General features: G+C 47.8%; 3 protein-coding genes across 8 annotated transcripts in view; 2 read left to right on the top strand and 1 right to left on the bottom strand.

Annotated features, from left to right (window-relative positions):
• Positions 1–5816, bottom strand: part of LOC118081241 (uncharacterized) — a 12253-nt gene extending 6437 nt beyond the window's left edge. Inside the window, exons 1-7 of one of the 3 annotated variants that reach the window (XM_035107620.3) lie at positions 5684–5816; positions 4668–4806; positions 4409–4535; positions 3032–3109; positions 2732–2840; positions 1095–1211; positions 91–560 (exon numbers count right to left, since the gene is read on the bottom strand). In XM_035107620.3, coding sequence (XP_034963511.3) covers positions 91–560; positions 1095–1211; positions 2732–2840; positions 3032–3109; positions 4409–4535; positions 4668–4742 — 976 coding nt within the window. In that variant the 5' untranslated portion in view covers positions 4743–4806; positions 5684–5816. The other 2 variants (XM_088663747.1, XM_088663746.1) reach the window with 2 other exon arrangements.
• LOC148687224 (uncharacterized) overlaps positions 1–9485 on the top strand; it is a 24375-nt gene extending 14890 nt beyond the window's left edge. The window contains exon 2 of the mRNA XM_088662568.1: positions 7925–9485. Within this exon, the coding sequence (XP_088518694.1) occupies positions 7925–8697 (773 nt within the window). The 3' untranslated portion in view covers positions 8698–9485. The remainder of the gene's footprint in view (positions 1–7924) is intronic.
• On the top strand, positions 5851–17978 carry LOC118081332 (uncharacterized). 4 transcript variants are annotated; one of them, XM_088664178.1, is made up of 4 exons: positions 5851–5968; positions 7852–7945; positions 12889–12966; positions 15656–17978. In XM_088664178.1, the coding sequence occupies exon 4, from the start codon at positions 15830–15832 to the stop codon at positions 16913–16915; it is 1086 nt and encodes a 361-aa protein (XP_088520304.1). In that variant the 5' UTR covers positions 5851–5968; positions 7852–7945; positions 12889–12966; positions 15656–15829; the 3' UTR covers positions 16916–17978. The 4 variants fall into 4 exon arrangements, with proteins under 4 accessions (XP_088520304.1, XP_088520305.1, XP_034963701.2 ...); XM_088664179.1 differs by lacking the exon at positions 7852–7945 and having other exon boundaries at positions 5879–5968; XM_035107810.3 differs by lacking the exons at positions 5851–5968; positions 7852–7945 and adding an exon at positions 11052–11257.

Below are 17978 nucleotides of genomic sequence, written 5' to 3'. Positions count from 1 at the left end.
ACGTTAGCTAACAATAAGCCGACAATATTACAGTGGTACCTCAGTTCTTAACCCGAGGTACCATTGTTTTCTTAATTTGAATCAACTTACCTTTTATGATTTGCGCAGTTTCGGTTCTCCCCGCAGAATATTTCCGTGCAATGGCAGAGTCCGGGAACATGTCAGCTACACACTTGTTGTAGTCGTCGCAGAAGGTGAAAGAAACATTGTTTTTGGCACACAGCATGGCCATTGTAACCTCTGCCTTTATGACCTTGCCAGCCTTTATGATCGTGCCAGCCTTTTTGGTATTCCTAGTCACAAATGTGGACATTGTCGGGGCATGTTTCTGTGCCTTTACCCCGTGATTGTGTTTGGCTGATTTTGTATGCTGAGTGACAGCCGTCCTCCCCCCGTGGGAGACACTAAAATCGCAACAGCAAATGGTGCAGAATGCGTAACGGTGGCCCACTCTGCTTTTCTTCAAGAAGCTAAATTCGCTTTCCCATCTCTCGAGATACTTGCACATCGTCTTGGCTTTCTTCAAAGGAATGTCTCCTCCACCTCCACCCATCTTTTTCCTTGTTTGGAAAAGAAGAAAAGCAACGCATCAGAGTAGCCACACATGCAATTTGCAAAGAGATTGTTCTCCTGTAGCAAGCCTACCCTCAGGCCGCCGCTGGAGGGCAGGAAGGCCATAAAGACCTCCCGCCGCCCGGCACACTCCCCGGGGGATGGGGACAGGCCGCGGAAAGCAGCGCTGCCCCAAACGCGGCCCACCGCTGCCGGAGGCTTCGGAAGGCCGAAAAGGCCTCCCGCAGTCACCCGCTCCTCACCAGGCCTGCCCGGGGAAGGTCCCAAGCTGCGAGACGTGGCGAGGCCTCCCCCACGCGGCCCGGGCCACCACCGGAGGGTGGGCCACGGAAAGCGGTGCTGCCCCAAACACGGCCCACGCCGCTGCAGGGGCGAAATTGGGCCCTTTAAAAAAAGGGGTGGAATCCACTTCTAAAAGAGAATCCCAAAGCGTTCCCCCCCACCCCCAGCCAATCGGGCCATGTGTCGGGCGGGGGGGAGGCAAAGGCCCAGGCCCAGGCATACCTCTGCTCCAGACATACCTTATTTTCCCTGGCAAGGGTGGGCCGTTGGAGCGCCTCCGAGCCAAAGGCCAAAGGCAGAAAGCGCAGCCAGCAGCCAAACGAAGCCTCAATCGGTGGTTCCCACAGCGCAGCGACCTGGAAAAGGGACACAGCAGCAAGGAAACCACACCGCTGGGAAGCGCTGAAGCAAAAGCGAGTCCCCAGGCAATGCAGCCAATTTTCTCAGCACAAGGCATGCAAGCTCCGCCCCCCCAGTCGTTCTCAGACTCCTATTGGCGAGCAACGCAACTGAGAAGCCTCCCTGGCCGACAGGAGCTGCTTCCTTATAATAGCAACTTAAAAATTAACAATGTGGGGAGACCCCCTCCCAATGAATTACCAATTCTGAATATGTGCACAGTTGCTTAAAAGTTGTAGGAATCAGAAAATAAAGGAGGCTGACATACTTGTGTTCCCCTCAATAGCACGTAAAACAACACTCCCCCCCCCCAGCAATGAGGACAGGGCAGCTGCTGGCAAGGAATTCCCCCAGGCAGGGAATCCCCCCCCAACTCAAGTAAACAAAATAGGCACTGGACAAGACGGCGACCCGCCACGTTCTCCGTTCTCCAACGAAAGCAAGCAGCCGATTTTAAAGCAATGGGCAAAGCAGGGGAAACCCAGGAGGCCCCCACTAAACGCAAAAGTAGCGGAGGGAGGGGGGCAGCCGAATTGAGAAGGGGGGGCTGCGGAGATCCCCTGTGGAGATAAAAGAGGCGGGGAGGCAGCAATCAGCAGCACAGAGCAAATACTGTGAGCCCAAAAGACCTTCACAGAAAGAAGCGTGGACAGTCAGTTAGCCTCCCCCTCACACTCAACTATGCTCACCCAGGCTTCTACAGCCACCCCCCAGCCACGCACACCAGCACACAATATTCTGCGGAGATAGGGCAAACACTGCAGAGCAATAATAATAATTACCCGCCACACACACACACACTCTGACTGAGCTACTCTCACAACAGCTACCAAGCCAATATATAGCCACGAGAGAAGGAGGAAGGTAAGGAGGCTCAGCAGAGGCTGCAGAAAAATCCCCTCCGAAGGCAGGGGACGTATTATTGGAAGGCGGGGGTAGGAAGCCACGTGGACTGAAAGAACTTGACCCGCACAGAGGACACAATGCAGATCCGATATGGTGCAGCAGCAGAAAGAGGGTTTGAAATGCTGCCGTGCCGGCCTAAATGTAGTCAAACCCCGCCCCCCAGCCGGCTCTATTGGTCAGCCAAGAGGCTCGGCACAGCACGGCAGCAGGGATAGGCTGGCTGGAGCAGGGGGCCGAAACACGCCCCCCTGCTTAGCGCGGGAAGTGGATCCCATTCGCAAAGTCTCCCATCTCGAAAGAGGAGAGATCTTCCTTGTAAATCGGGAGAATTGCGGGATATTTTCCCATTAGGAATAGCAGCGGGAAACAGATTTAAAAACGGGGGTTTCCTGCGAAAAACAGGAGACGTGGCAGCTATGGTTCTTTGGTGTAAACTAAAGCTTCCACTCTGACTGAAGCTCTTTTCACAGTCTACACTGCTACTTCCTGTGGCTTCAGGAATACATGGACACCAGTGTCCTGAGTAGTAAGGGAGTTCTTTTTCCAGTTCTTCAACATATTTCCTACATACCTTTCGGTTGATTGTTGATTTGCAAAGGTCTCATTCTGTGCTTCATGCTCCATGTTTTCTACAGCCACCATGGATGGCTCATAATAATTCTCACTCTCCTGCCCATTACCTGTTTTGAGGCAGAAAAATAAAATGTCATTCAAATTGCAAGGTAGAAGCAGAGACTCTCATTGCAGTTCAAGCCCAGATCTCAGCTTCTCTGGTTTTACCATTTTCAGGCATGTCTCTCTACTTCTCTCCCTCCTCAGCTGAATCTGAAGTTAGTTTCTGAATATCCTACAGTATCAACTAAGCACCTACCTGCTGATATCTCCTCTTCTTTGGGATTCTGGATTAATGGATCTCGTCTTTCTTCCCGACAGGAATTGAGGTCCAATACTTTCAGGGAAAGAGACAATATTAGTTACTTTGGGCCGCAAAATATAAAGCCATTTCAAATCAATGCATATATCTATGACCTCAAATCCAAGATACAAAATAATAATAATTATAATAATAATAATATTCCGACTAAACACCGGGAAGAACTTTCTGACGGTAAGAGCTGTTCAACAATGGAACAGACTCTCTCTGGGGGTTGTGGACTCAACTCTCCTTCCTTGGATGTTCTTAAGCAGAGGTTGGGTGGCCATCTGTCATGGATGCTTGAGTTGAGATTCTTGCATTGCAGGAGGTTGGGTTAGATGACCCTTGGGGTCCCTTCCAACTCTACAATTCAATGATCCAATGAAAAGGGATCACATATCGGAACAGATACATCACTTGAAAATTTGTCACTGACCCAACTGACCCATGCTAAACTAAAGTAAGAAACTCCAGGGAAACAGGTACTCTTAAAAGTGTGTTGAAAATAATAATAATAATAATAATACTATTGTAGTTAGCCTTTTCCAGGAGTCCAGTTGCACCAGGAAGTGATCTGACCATGGCACTTCTTTTGTTTCACTTTTACTTAGCGTCAGATCACCCACATCCATAGAGGTAAACACCAGGTCTAAGGCATGTCCGTGGCTATGAGTTGAGCCAAACCTATTCAGGGACAGCCCCATGGAGGCCATGCTTTCCACAAAGTCCCGAGTGGCCCCTTGTAAGGTCGTGTCAGCATTGATGTTAAAATCCCAGAGGACAACCAAACTAGGTGTCTCCAGGAGAAGCAGCTCAGGCAGGGAATCCTTGGTGCAGCAGGGAGGTCGGTACACCAAAAGGAATCCTGTACTGCCCCTATTGCCCAACTTCCAGAACATGCACTCAGAAAATTTCCCACAGGGGGCAGTGATGGCCACAAACATGGATGGCTTTAAAACAAGATGAGGCCGGGGTGGCTCTGCTTGCTCCTACATGGCATGAATGAATGGCTTAAACAGCAGATTCACACCTCCAACATCTAACAGCCTAGAGCAGGAGTCCCCAAACTAAGGCCCGGGGGCCGGATGTGGCCCAATCACCTTCTAAATCCGGCCCGCGGACGGTCTGGGAATCAGCATGTTTTTACATGAGTAGAATGTGTCCTTTTATTTAAAATGCATCTCTGGGTTATTTGTGGGGCATAGGAATTCATTCATATTTTTTATCAAAATATAGTCCGGCCCCCCACAAGGTGTGAGGGACAGTGGACCGGCCCCCCTGCTGAAAAAGTTTGCAGACCCCTGGCGTAGAGGAATAAAAATGTGCCCTTACATAGAGAGGCTGCCATCTCATAATTATCCTCCATGACTTCCTTGTACAGAGCTCTTTGGCCTGGATCCAGCAGAGCCCACTCCTCCTCCGTGAAAAACACAGCCACCTCCACAAAGGTCAAGAGGGCCTGGAAGAAGAAGAGGAAGAATAAAACAGAGCTTCTCTTAGATCCCCATCATCCCCACTCAACACAGAGGGAAGCTGGGTTGTCCCATCTGTGCCTCTTCCCTCCTCCCTGCTCCCGTTGCTCCTTTGCTACCTGAGGAAGCTGCCTGGCTCCTCTTTCCATTCCACTTATAAGAAGAGACCGTTCAGAGGGTGTCTCGGAGGCCATTGCGCTACCACTTCTCGGACTCCTTCACCTGTTTCCAAGATGCACTTCAAAGCAGGGAGCAGGTCTTTGATGTGAACAATGGAGAAAGACAGATTTATTTAGGGTGGGAGACATTTACACAGATGGCAGACCTTTGGCCGGGGAACAAATATTAAGCAAAGGTGGACATTATCTGGAATTTGCTTCCCCTTCTCAATAAGCAAATTATTGTTTCCTTTTACCTCCTTCTCACATCAGCCTCTTTCTTACTAAGGAAGCTCCAGAGGCCGGTTTCCCTTAATGTTGTCCCTCTCTCACCCCCCCCCACTTCAAGATCTCCTCCCTCTCTCCGAATCCAGCTGTTACCCCTGCACCAAAGCAGACACACACCCACACCCAAACTTGCCCTCCCGATCTCCACCATGGGCAGCTGGCTCTACCAGGAGCCCACTGAGGCAGGGCCTGGAAGGAGCAATGGAGGGGGTGGGCAGGCAAAAGGGGGCAGTGGTGAGAGGGGAGATGGAGGCTGGAACAGAGCAACTTAGCATCACTAGGTGGAATGGGGCTGCAACCCCTTTGAATGGAGTAGGGCTGACTTCTGAGTAAGCTTGCACATGATGGGGGCTGCAAACCTATTTGCAGTTAGGTTGCATGGGGGCAGGGAGCACCCTTTTCTGTTTAGTCTCAGACAGCCCCCCCTCGCCCCCCCCTCCTATCCCCTAGGGATGTTGGCTTGATCTCTCTGCTTCAAAGAGGATATTGCAATGCAAACCTTGTTGGGGGAGGAGGGCCCTATTTTGCAGCCGGATTGCCTGGCTCCCACCCCCACCCCCCGGATCCTACTTGCCTCTCTTCCCCCTCCGCCAATCCTCCCTCCCCTTCCAGCTGCCCCGTTTGTAGGCTCAGGGGGAGGAAAAGCAAATCTTTCACACACACCCCTCCCACGCCCAAATATGCTGCACCTCTTTCTTCCCTTCAACCGGCCTGCTTCTCTTCTGGGGATGTGCATGGAGACCCCCTCCCTCCCCTCCAACTTTGCCACTTCCCTCCCCCTGCAAAAATACACAAAACCCTTCCTGCCTCTCTAGGAAGCGCAGCTCGATAGGCCCACCCAAGCGGAAATCCTGAAACACGCCCCTCCCCCCAGCAAGCTATATGCAATCTCGTTTATTTAGTGAGAAGGCCGCAGGTTCGATCCCCGGCAGCGGCAGCGAAAGAGACCCCTGGAAAAACGGCGAGGGAAGAAGGTGACCCTTCTCCGTTCCACTTGTTGCTGTTTTGCTGGAGGGATGGGAAGGGTTGGGAGACAGCAGTTACTTGCGACCACCCTAAAGGGAAGTGGAACCGGGACCCCAAACCTGACGCCCCTCTGCGGGTTCCGGACTCCTCGCGACGCGTCGGCCGGGAATCTCTCGGGGCGCTCCGGGCTCCGCGCATCTGTGTTGTGCCTTGGGGGGGGGTCCCTTTCGGCTGCAGAGACGGACAGAGGGAGGCCGCCTAAGGGTTAAAGGACGCGAGGGACGCCTGGATAGAGACCCCCCCCCCCTGCTCTCCCCCCTCCCTGCGAGGCTCCTGCGAATGGAGATGTGGGCGCGCTCGGGAGAGACTTGGCGCGCGCAGGGCGAGGGGTGAGCTGTGCCGAGGGAGGTTTCTGGGCGCAGGAGAGTTTCAGGGAGGGAGGGCAGAGGGTGCGGGGGGGGCGGGAATGGAAGCATCCCTGGGCCAAGAACAAGAAAAGCCCAATCGAGCAGTGTTGGGGGGGGGGTGGAGACAGAGAACGGGTCCGCTGCCTACTCGACCCTCCCATAATATTTTATTCAATTTGGCACCCCTGCCTGGAGGGGTCTTCCTCGGCTTCTCCCTCCTGCTGCCTAGGAATCTGACTCTGCTCCAAGTCCGCTGAGAGATGGATCTCCGAAAAAGCGAGTGGGTCCAAATCACACACCCGTTCCTTCCTGGGAGCTGAATTTGTGACTGAATCACTGTCTTTGGATAAAACTTCAAAATGTTGAGTTGCTTTGCAGGCAGACACAAATTCCTTCAGGTGTTGCGAAGATGCAGCAAGAAGCAGGATAGAGAGGGGCAGAGTTAGGCTTCCCATATGTCAGGAAAATTCCTCACATGTCCTTGGTTTTGGGGTGTAAAAATGGCATTGTGAGTGAATTTGGCAACATCTCAGGGGAAACCCTAGGGAGAATTAATTTTGATTTTTTTTAAGTGGAAAAGCTAGTTTTTCGGCAAATATATGGTTGTTGTTGTTTAGTCGTTTAGTCGTGTCCGACTCTTCGTGACCCCATGGACCATAGCACACCAGGCACTCCTGTCTTGCACTGCCTCCCGCAGTTTGGTCCAACATCAGGGTCTTTTCCAAGGATTATTTTTCTTTACAGCATCGGACTTTCCTTTCGCTTCCAGGCATATCCGCAACTGAGCGTCCTTTTGGCTTTGGCCCAGCTGCTTCATCAGCTCTGAATCTACTTGTATTTGTCCTCCGCTCTTCCTCAGTAGCATGTTGGACGCCTTCCGACCTGAGGGGCTCATCTTCCAGCGTCATAACTTTTATATGCCTGTTGTCTTTGTCCATGGAGTTTTCTTGGCAGGGATACTGGAGTGGCTTGCCAGTTCCTTCTCCAGGTGGATCACGTTTAGTCAAAACTCTCCACTATGACCTGTCCATCTTGGGTGGCCCTGCATGGCATAGCTCATAGCTTCTCTGAGTTATTCAAGCCCCTTCGCCACGACAAGGCATTGATCCATGAAGGGGAAATATATGGTACAGGGCCTTATAATGAGACCAGAGTGAGTAAGAAAAGGCCTGCATAACTGAGGCATTGTGTCGTTTATTCTTTCTATGATGTTTACATCAAGTTCCTGGAAGTAAAGCTTTTAAACTCAGTCCACTCAGTAAAGCATGAGACTCTTAATCTCAGGGTTGTGAGTTGGAGACCCATGTGTGGCAAAACATTCCTGCATTGCAGGGGGCTAGATTTATTTTCTTTTTTTAAAGGAACACGGGAGAAGGGAGCATGTATGAAATGTTAAAGAAATGTTAACACAAGAGAAGGTGCCATTGCTTTGTTCCCTCTCTTGAAACACTAACAGGATTTCCTTTCCCCCAACTCCCAACCAGGTGATGGAGAAGGCAGTCAGAATTCAAAGGGGCCATCAGAGATTTCATTAGGAATAAAAATGAACTCAAACAGTGGAGACACCATTTAAACAAGGTATGGATTATGAAAAGGACTTCTGTGGGAGTGGAATTCCTTCAAAACATCAAGGAACTCACACAGGGGAGAAACCATATAAATGTATGGAGTGTGGAAAGAGATTCCTTTTGAGTAAGCACCTTAATACACATCATCGCACTCACACTGGTGAGAAACCATTTAGATGTATGGAGTGCGGAAAGACCTTCAGTCAGAGTGGAAACTTTAAAAGACATCAGCGAACTCACACTGGGGAGAAACCATTTAAATGCATAGAATGTGGAAAGTGCTTCAATGATAGTGGAAACCTTACAAACCATCAACGAACTCACAAAGAAGAGAAGCCATTTAAATGCATAGTTTGTGAAAAGAGCTTCAATTGTAGTGGAAACCTTAGAAGACATAAGCGAATTCACACAGGGGAAAAGTCATTTAAATGTATGGCGTGTGAAAAAACCTTCCGTGAAAGGGCAAAACTTAACATACACCTACGAACTCACACAGGGGAAAAACCATTTAAATGCATGGAGTGTGGAACATGCTTCCGTCATAGAGAATCACTAAGACTGCATCAATATACTCATACAGGAGATAAACCATATAAATGTTTTGAGTGTGGAAAATGCTTCAGTCAGAGTGGAAGCCTTAATGTACATCTACAAATTCACACAGGGGAGAAACCATTTAAATGCATGGAGTGTGGAAAATGCTTCAGTCAGAGTGGAACGCTTAGAAGACACCAGCAAACTCACACAGGGAAAACCATTTAAATGAACGAATGGATGAATCTTTCTTTGCGTCAGCCATTGGCCATAGCGATAAAACAACAATACAATATACAAAGAGTAGAAATAAAAAGTTAATTATATAAAATACATTTCGGGGCTTTGAATCAATAGTCAAGTGGTGGATCTTATTCTGATTGCCCCAGCTGAAAACCTTGCAACCTTTGCTGTCACCTGCTCATCCTGTTCTGCTAAGAGAAAGGACAATGTGGCAGTGGTTGGGCAATGCAGAATGGACAATAAAAGAGAGGTGATAATCTCATTCCTCAAGCCTCTATAAAGAGGGCAAGCCAGGAGGGCATGTGCCACCGATTGGGGACTGCCATATCCACAGGGAGATTTTTCATTTGGAATATGTTGGAATTGTCCCTCAAGTACAGCCGAGGTCAATACATTCAATCTTACGAGAGTAAAAGCGCACCTATAATTTAGAATTGCTAGGTTATGCAGATAGGGTGCCAGAGAGTTGAAATGGGAAGGTGGAGAATAGTCATACCATGAGCAAAATTTCCTTATTGTGCCCAAATTTAAATGTATGTGTGGTTGCAAAATAACCACATCTGGAGGATGTGGACCATTTGGACTGCATTTGTTTCAGTTTGGTTTCAGGTCCTGCCATTGGACTGAGACTGCCCTGGTGGCGCTGGTTGGTTATCTCTGGCGGGCTAGGGACAGCTGTTTCCTGGTTCTGCTGGATCTCTCAGTGGCTTTTAATAACATTGACCATGGAATCCTGTTAGCTATTTGCGATAAAAAATATATGCCTTATCAAATTCACTGATTATGGTTCTTTACTGTTCAGGCTGGCAATAGTTGAACCACGAGTATTATTTACAAACTCCTTCAGTCATTGTGTACACAAAGTCCCTACACCTCTCAGCAGTCAAGACACAGTGATCTGAATTAACCAAGCATGTGCCACCTCGTTTCCCCAATGCCACCTGTGCTTTGTGAAATACATTCCCAAGGAAATGACATTACAATGGCTAACATATCCTCCTGGACGGTCTAGGAGGGTTGGGAGTTAGGGGCACTGTTAGGCAGTGGTTCCACTCCTTCCTTCTGGGCCGTGTCCTGAAAGTAGTTTGGGGGTGACCCCTGGGTGCTCACTTGTGAGGTGGCTCAGGGCTCCATCCTCTCCCCACACTTTTTAACATTGCCTTCCCTCTGGGTGGTGTAAATCCCAAAAGCTGAAACCTCTACAAAAATAGCCCTTCGCCATCACTTTCAGTTCCCATGCAACAATGGCAGGGGCTACTATTCCGCTTGTAGCTCTATGGCAGGGGTCAGCAAACTTTTTCAGCAGGGGGCCGGTCCACTGTCCCTCAGACCTTGTGGGGGGGGCGGACTATATTTTGAAAAAAATATATGAACGAATTTCTATGCCCCACAAATAACCCAGAGATGAATTTTAAATAAAAGGACACATTCTACTCATGTAAAAACATGCTGATTCCCGGACCGTCCATGGGCCGGATTTAGAAGGGGATTCGGCCGCATCAGGCCCCCGGGCCTTAGTTTGGGGACCCCTGCTCTATGGGCCTTGAGATCCAAAATGAACCTGAAGTGTCACCCCTAAATCAGACATTTCTGGGTCAATTAGGCGAAGCTGGTGGGGTGTGTGTGTTTGAAAAGGGAGGAGGGGTGACAGTGGACAATCTGTCCCCCTCTTTAAATTGCAGTACAGTGGTACCTCTGGTTACGATTTTACAGTAATTCGTTCCGGAGGTCCGTTCTTATCCTGAAACCGTTCTGAACCTGAGGTACCACTTTAGCTAAGGAGGCCCCCTGCTGCCACCAGGCCGCCGCGGCATGATTTCTGTTCTCATCCTGAAGTTAAGTTCTTAACCTGAGGTACCGGTACTACTTCCCGGTTAGCGGAGTCTGTAACCCAAAGTGTTTGTAACCCGAGGTGTTTGTAACCAGAGGCGGGTGGCAAGGGAAGACAAAAATAAGATGCTGCATGGGGGAAGGTGGTGGTGAGAGGGAGGAGGGGGGAGAAAAGGACAAAGGGACTTCCCCACCCCCAAAACGCCTCTGCTGGGACCCATTGGCAGGGACCTGGATGCCCGCAGTCCAGCTGCCAAGTAAGGAACCCAGAACTGCAGGGTCTGCATTGCACCATCTCCTTTGAAGAATCACACATGTTTCTTTTTCTCCTTGAAGGCATAACAACAACAATTTTTTTGAACCCAGCCACTTATGAATACATAATAAAACATTAAACCTTAAGCTTCCCTATTCAGGGCTGCCTTCAGATGTCCTCTAAAGTTTAATAATAATAATAATAATAATAATAATAATAATAATAATAATAATAAATATCATTTGTTTTATCATGGTATGTTGGCGGAGACCCTACCTGTCTGCAGACTGCCTTGCCAGTGGTGCATGCTCTGCTTACCTCACCCTTTGCCTATTGCAATGCGCTCTTTGTGGGGCTACCTTTGAAGGTGACTCGGAAACTACAACTAATCCAGAATGCAGCCGAAGACTGGTGACTGGGAGTGGCTGCCGGGACCATATAACACCAGTCCTAAAGGAGGTAAATTGAGTCCCGGTACGTTTCCGAGTAGAATTCAAACTGTTGGTGCTGACCTTTAAAGGCCTAAACGCCCCACCCCCACCCCCATCGTTTAGCCCAGACACAGGTCCTCTTCCAAGGGTCTTCTGGCGGTTCCCTCAGTGGGAGAAGCAAATTTACAGGCAACTAGGTAGAGGGCCTTCTTGATATTGGCACCCTCCCTGTGGAACACCCTTCCTTAAGATGTCAAGGAGATAAAGATTTACAAAAGTTTTGGCACGTATTGTTTAGGGAAGTTTTTAGTGCTTGGTGTTGTACTATTTTTTTTACTATTTTTTGTTGGGAGCCACCCAAAGTGGCTTGGGAAACCGAGTCAGGTGGGTGGCCTACAAACAATAAAATTATTATTATTATTATTATCATCATCATCATCATTATCATTATAGGCGCCCCTATGAAGTCTCCCATCTCCAAACAGAAGCCCCCAAACAAGCGCCCCACGGGACGCACCCCCCATTTCCCCCTGGCAGGAATCCCAAGGGCGCTCCTGGCTGCGCGCGCCTCTTTTGGCTGGAGAGAAGGAGAGTTCATGGAAGGGGTTACGGAAGCGAGAGGGCCGAGATGCCTAGAGAGGCCTTGAAAGAGACCCCTCCCTCACCAACTTCCGTCTCTTCCCCCCTCCCCCCTCGTCTTGGGAGGCTCCTCCGGATGGAGAGGTCGGTGCGCTCGAGAGAGATTCTGCGCGCAGGGCGAAGGGTGAGCCGGGCCGGGTGAAGGGAGGGGGGCAGAGGAAGGGGGGGAGGAAGGAAGGGAAGCCTCCCCTGGGGGAGGAAAGCCCCGTCCAGCATTGGCAGGGAGTGCCGAGAGAGAAAGAGACGCTGCCCATTGGAAGGGAGGCCTCTCCACTTGGGCGCTGGCGGGGGAATCTCCGGAGGGGCTGCCTTGGCTTTTCCCTCCTGCCCAGAAACCTGCCTTGGAGAGAGGGATCCCTGACAATGGGCTCCCGGGTCCAATTCCCCACCCACCCCTCCTCCCTGGAAGCTGGACTCTCCTTCCCCCCTGCCTGCCCAGGCCAGCTGCTGCTGGGGGCTCCAGAAGCGGGACTGCTGCTGCTGCTGCGTTACACCAAGCCAGGCCATTGGTCAAGCTGAGGAGGAAAGGACAGGAAGTTGATGAGAGGAAGGAGAGAGGGTTGTCCAGAGCAGGTCTTTGCTTCTGGAATCTTCTTCCAGGAAGGGCCAGAAACCTGTTTGCGTCTCGCAGGCTTTCAGTTCTAAGCCTCAGTTCCACTGCATGGTTAATTGGCGGTGATAATGTGGTCCACTATTCAAAAAAACATGACTGGAGGTGCTATGAAAATTCTTTCAGGATTTGTATATAATTTACATCTGGACAGCCTTTCTATACCTTTTTTGGTTTAGGCGATGTCAGAGGGATTTACAAGCTGAGACACAACCCATAGACAGTAAATGCATGCACCTTCCCAGTCTGGGGTGCTTCAAGGGCAAAGACCCGTTATCAGGATAGACAATGCCTGTCTCTCTTTTTTTAAGATGCTGTCTAGGTCTTTTATTCAAAAGATGAATTTTTCTTAATACTTTGACAGTCACATATGACATGAACAGCATTTCTCTTTTACTTGTTCCACACAGGAGAGACACTTATTCACAAGTCTAAGCACATCTTACAAGAAAAAGAAAAATACATAAACGTGAAGGGGAAATTTGGAGGTAAGTCCTTTGAGTATGCAGTGAGACATTTCACTACGTAAAAACATCGAAAGCCCTGCTGCATTGAGAGGATGACCCATTTATCGCTTGCCATCTGCAATTTCACCCATTTACCCATGTTTCTGTGGAGAGACATTGCCTCCAGTCTGCCCTTCCCTGACCATTGCTAGGCAGGTTGTAGGCAGAGATACCTTTTTAAAAAACCTTTATGCAGAGATAACTACGTCCCACTCCTCTCCATACCACCAGATTTCCAGTATTACAACTATATGAAATTTCATGTCTGTGGGACTGAAGGGATCAGGAAGATTGCTACTGAAATTCAAGGGTTCTTGTAGTCCATTATTATGACTGACTGATTTTGTTAGTCACTTTATATTACCAGGGAAACCCAAAGATACTTGCAACCAAACATTTAAAGAATTAGGACAGGGGTCAGCAAACATTTTCAGCAGGAGGCTGGTCCACTGTCCCTCAGACCTTGTGGGGGGGGGCGAGACTGTATTTTTTTGGGGGGAATGAATGAATTCCTATGCCCCACAAATAACCCAGAGATTCATTTTAAATACATGGAAAAGCACGCTGATTCCCGGACTGTCCACGGGCTAGATTTAGAAGACAGTTGGGCCGGATCCGGCCCCCGACTTTAGTTTGCCTACCCATGACAAACAAGTCATTAGGAATTCTGACCCTGAGAAATAAAGGGCATAGAATCATAGAGTTGGAAGAGACCACAAGGGCCATCCAGTCCAACCCCCTGCCAAGCAGGAAACACCGTCAAACCATTCTTGACATATGGCTGTCAAGCCTCTGCTTAAAGACTTCCAAAGAAGGAGACTCCACCACACTGCTTGGCAGCAAATTCCACTGCCGAACAGCTCTTACTGTCAGGAAGTTCTTCCTAATGTTTAGGTGGAATCTTCTTTATTGTAGTTTGAATCCATTGCTCCGTGTCCCTTTCTCTGGAGCAGCAGAAAACAACCTTTCTCCCTCCTCTATATGGCATCCTTTTATATATTTGAACATGGCTATCATATCACCCCTTAACCTTCTCTTCTCCAGGCTAAACATACCCAGCTCCCTAAGCCGTTCCTCATAAGGCATCGTTTCCAGGCCTTTGACCATTTTGGTTGCCCTCTTCTGGACACGTTCCAGCTTGTCAGTATCCTTCTTGAACTGTGGTGCCCAGAACTGGACACAGTACTCCAGGTGAGGTCTGACCAGAGCAGAATACAGTGGTACTATTACTTCCCTTTGAGGAGTTCTTGAATCCAGTCCTTTTTCTGTTCCACATCTCCCACTTGTGGAACATTCTGCCATCCTTCTTCTTCCTCTTCCTGTTGCGCCAGTTCTCCGTCTGTCATAAAGATGTCCAGTGTTTGTACTTTCTTTTTTTCCTCCATGCCCAATTTAATAATTTCCATGTCCATACCTCTTTCTGTGCAGCTTTCTCCATTATCCTCTCTTGATTGTTTCTCCTGGTTCAGTGTCAGAGCGCATTCCCGCAGCAATGTGGTATACAAGTTCAAACCCTTTCTGATGTCATGTAGCTCTGCAAATATCTTGTGCCAAGGCTGGTCTTTTGCAGCTGCTGTGTCCGAAGCCATCTTATCTGCTCTAGTCCCGTGGGAAACCAACCAGTTGCACTACAGGAAATGTCGGAGGGCTCATTCCATAACTTTGTATTCCATTTTGTTGCCCAAACTGGTTACTTTGTCTTTTAATTCTCTTGCAATCACCTCACTTTTTTTTTTTAGTTGTTCACTTTGTATCCCAGTCCAAATGTCCTTTCTTTTAATTTCTTTTTAATTACATTCTTCTTCTTCTTTTTCACACTTCCTTCACTCAGGGTTCGCTAGATCTGGTTCCCTGGGGGTACTTCTTTTAAGCCAATTGTTAATAAATTATTTAATTCGTTCCCCTTCGCGGCAGGGGATCGGTTACTGTATCACAGTCTCTCAACTGGAAGAGGTCGGCTTCCTTTTTATACCTCTTCCGTGTCCAATTCCATCAATTAAAAATTTTTTTTGAATCCTTTACTCACGGTTCCCAATTTCGATTTCTTTTCGTTGGAAGAATCTGCTGCTCTCCGCCGGCGGCAACGAAGCTTTGCTGCCGCGAGGGTGACAGCGACGCTCAAGATGGCCCCTTCGACTACCACCCCACTCTGCTGGGACTCTTGTCGAGTTTGCCGGCCAGTAGAGGAGTCGGAATTCAGGCCCTGCTGAGCACATTCGTCCTCATAAAGCTCAATATGAGGCTCTTACGGGCAGCCGTGACGCTTTTCGCGGCTTTCCCCCCCCCCTCGCGGCGCCGTTTACCTCGGAGTTCGAGGCGAACGCAGCCGGACGGCGCTCGCAGCAAACCGGAAGCCCCCCCCCCATTTTGCATTAATTTTTATGGGAAAGTGCACATAGGTTTTGGAACGCTTTGGTTTTTGAAATTCGGGAACGGGTTAAGTTTGAGAACCAAGGTACCACTGTATGTAAATTGGCAATTCCAGAGTAGATACAGTAATTGATCATTGATTATTAAAAGTTGATGGTGCATTACTGTTATCTGACATTATTCCATTTCCTTAAAAAAAAAATGTAACATAGAAGAAGGAAGAATGTCTGAGATGTCAAAGTAAGAGAAGGTCCTAAAGGCACTTGATGTGTGTTATATTCGTCTGTTCTCTTCTCCACAGGATTTCCTTTCCCCTTACTCCAAATCAAGCAATAGAGAAGACAGAACAATCTGTACTTTCATAAGGAATCATGAACAAACCATTTAAATTTGAGGAATGTACAATGCGATTCAGTTAGTAAAAACCCTTACATCACCTCAATGAAGTGAAACAGTGGAGACACCATTTGAAGGCATGGATTGTGGAAAGGACTTCAGTGGGAGCGGAACTCCTACTAAACATCAAGGAACTCACACAGGGGAGAAACCATTCAAATGTATGGAGTGTGGAAAGAGCTTCAGTCGGAGTGGAGCCCTTAGAAGACACCAGCGAACTCACACAGGAGAGAAACCATTTAAATGTATGGAGTGTGGAAAGAGCTTCAGTGACAGCGGAAAACTTGGAAGTCATCATCTAACTCACACAGGGGAGAAACCATTTAAATGCATGACGTGCGGAAAGAGCTTCAGGGATAGGGGAAAGCTTACCATACATCAACGAACTCACACAGGAGAGAAACCATTCAGATGTATGGATTGTGGAAAGAGCTTCAGTTATAGTGAAACCCTTAGAATACATCAGCGAACACACACAGGGTCAACACCTTTTAAATGCATAGAGTGTGGAAAGACCTTCAGAGAGAGTGGATCGCTTAGAAGACATAATCGAATTCACACAGGGGAAAAACCATTTCAATGCATGGAGTGTGGAAAGAGCTTCATTTGCAGTGGACAACTTAAAAACCATCAACAAATTCACACAGGGCATAAACCATTTAAATGCATAGAGTGTGGAAAGAGCTTCAATTATAGTGGAAACCTTAGAAGACATAAGCGAACTCACACAGGAGAAAAACCATTTAAATGCATGGAGTGTGGAAAGAGCTTCAGTTGCAATGGAGACCTTAAAAGCCATCAACAAATTCACACATGGGAAAAACCATTTAAATGCATAGAGTGTGGAAAGAGCTTCAGAGACAGTGGAACGCTTAGAAGACATAATCGAATTCATACAGAGGAAAAACCATTTAAATGCATGGAGTGTGGAAAAAGCTTCAATTGTAGTGGAAACCTTAGTAGACATAAGCGAACTCACACATGGGAAAAACCATTTAAATGCATAGAGTGTGGAAAGAGCTTCCGTGATAGCGGAACGCTAAGAATCCATCAGCGAACTCACACAGGGGAGAAACCATTTAAATGCATGAAGTGTGGAAAGAGCTTCAATTGTAGTGGAAACCTTAGAAGACATAACCTAACTCACACAGGGAAAACCATTTAAATGCATGGAGTGTGGAACATGCTTCCGTCATAGAGAATCTCTAAGAATACATCAATGTACTCATCATAGCTGCCAAGTTATCCCTTTTTTACAGGGATTTTCCTTTATGCTGAATAGGCTTCCTTGCGAGAAAAGGGAAAACTTGGCAGCTATGGTACTCATACAAGAGATAAACCATATAAATGTTTTGAGTGTGGAAAGTGCTTCAGTCAGAGTGGGAGCTTTGATGCACACCTACAAATTCACACGAGGGAGAAACCTTTTAAATGCATGGAGTGCGGAAAGGGCTTCAGTCAGAGTGGAGACCTTAAAAACCATCAACAAACTCACACAGGGCAGAATCCTTTTAAATGCATAGAGTGTGGAAAGAGCTTCAATCGTAGTGGAAACCTTAGAAGACATAAACTAACTCACACAGGGGAAAAGTCATTTAAATGTATGACGGGTGGAAAGACCTTCCGTGAAAGGGCAAAACTTACCATACACCTACGAACTCACACAGGGGAAAAACCATTTAAATGCATTGAGTGTGGAACATGCTTCCGTCATAGAGAATCACTAAGAATGCATCAATATACTCATACAGGAGATAAACCATATAAATGTTTTGAGTGTGGAAAGTGCTTCAGTCACAGTGGAAATCTTAATATACATCTACAAATTCACACGAGGGAGAAACCTTTTGAATGAATGGATTGAGGAAAGAGCTTCACTAATAGCGGAACGCTTAGAAGACATCAGCAAACTCACACGGGAATAACAATTTAAATGTATGTTTGGTTGCAGAATAAGTCCTGGCACATCTGGAGGAAGTGGACCATTTGGACTGCATTTGTTCCAGTTGGGTTTCAGGCCCTGCCATCAGACTGAGACCGCCTTGTTGGCGCTGGTTGATTATCTCTGGCAGGTGAGGGACAAAGCTAAAACCTGTTCCCTGGTTCTGCTGGATCTCTCAGTGGCTTTTAAAGCCATTGACCACAGTGTCCTGTTAGCTATTTGTGATTTAAAAAAATATGCCTTACCCAATTCATTGAGAATAAAGCTTTACTTTTCAGGTTGGCAA

Source organism: Zootoca vivipara, chromosome 2 (genome assembly GCF_965207765.1).
Source record: "Zootoca vivipara chromosome 2, rZooViv2.hap1.1, whole genome shotgun sequence".
Lineage (NCBI taxonomy): Eukaryota > Metazoa > Chordata > Lepidosauria > Squamata > Lacertidae > Zootoca > Zootoca vivipara.
Note: the sequence above shows the minus strand (reverse complement) of the source record. Positions and strands in the feature narration are given on the sequence as shown.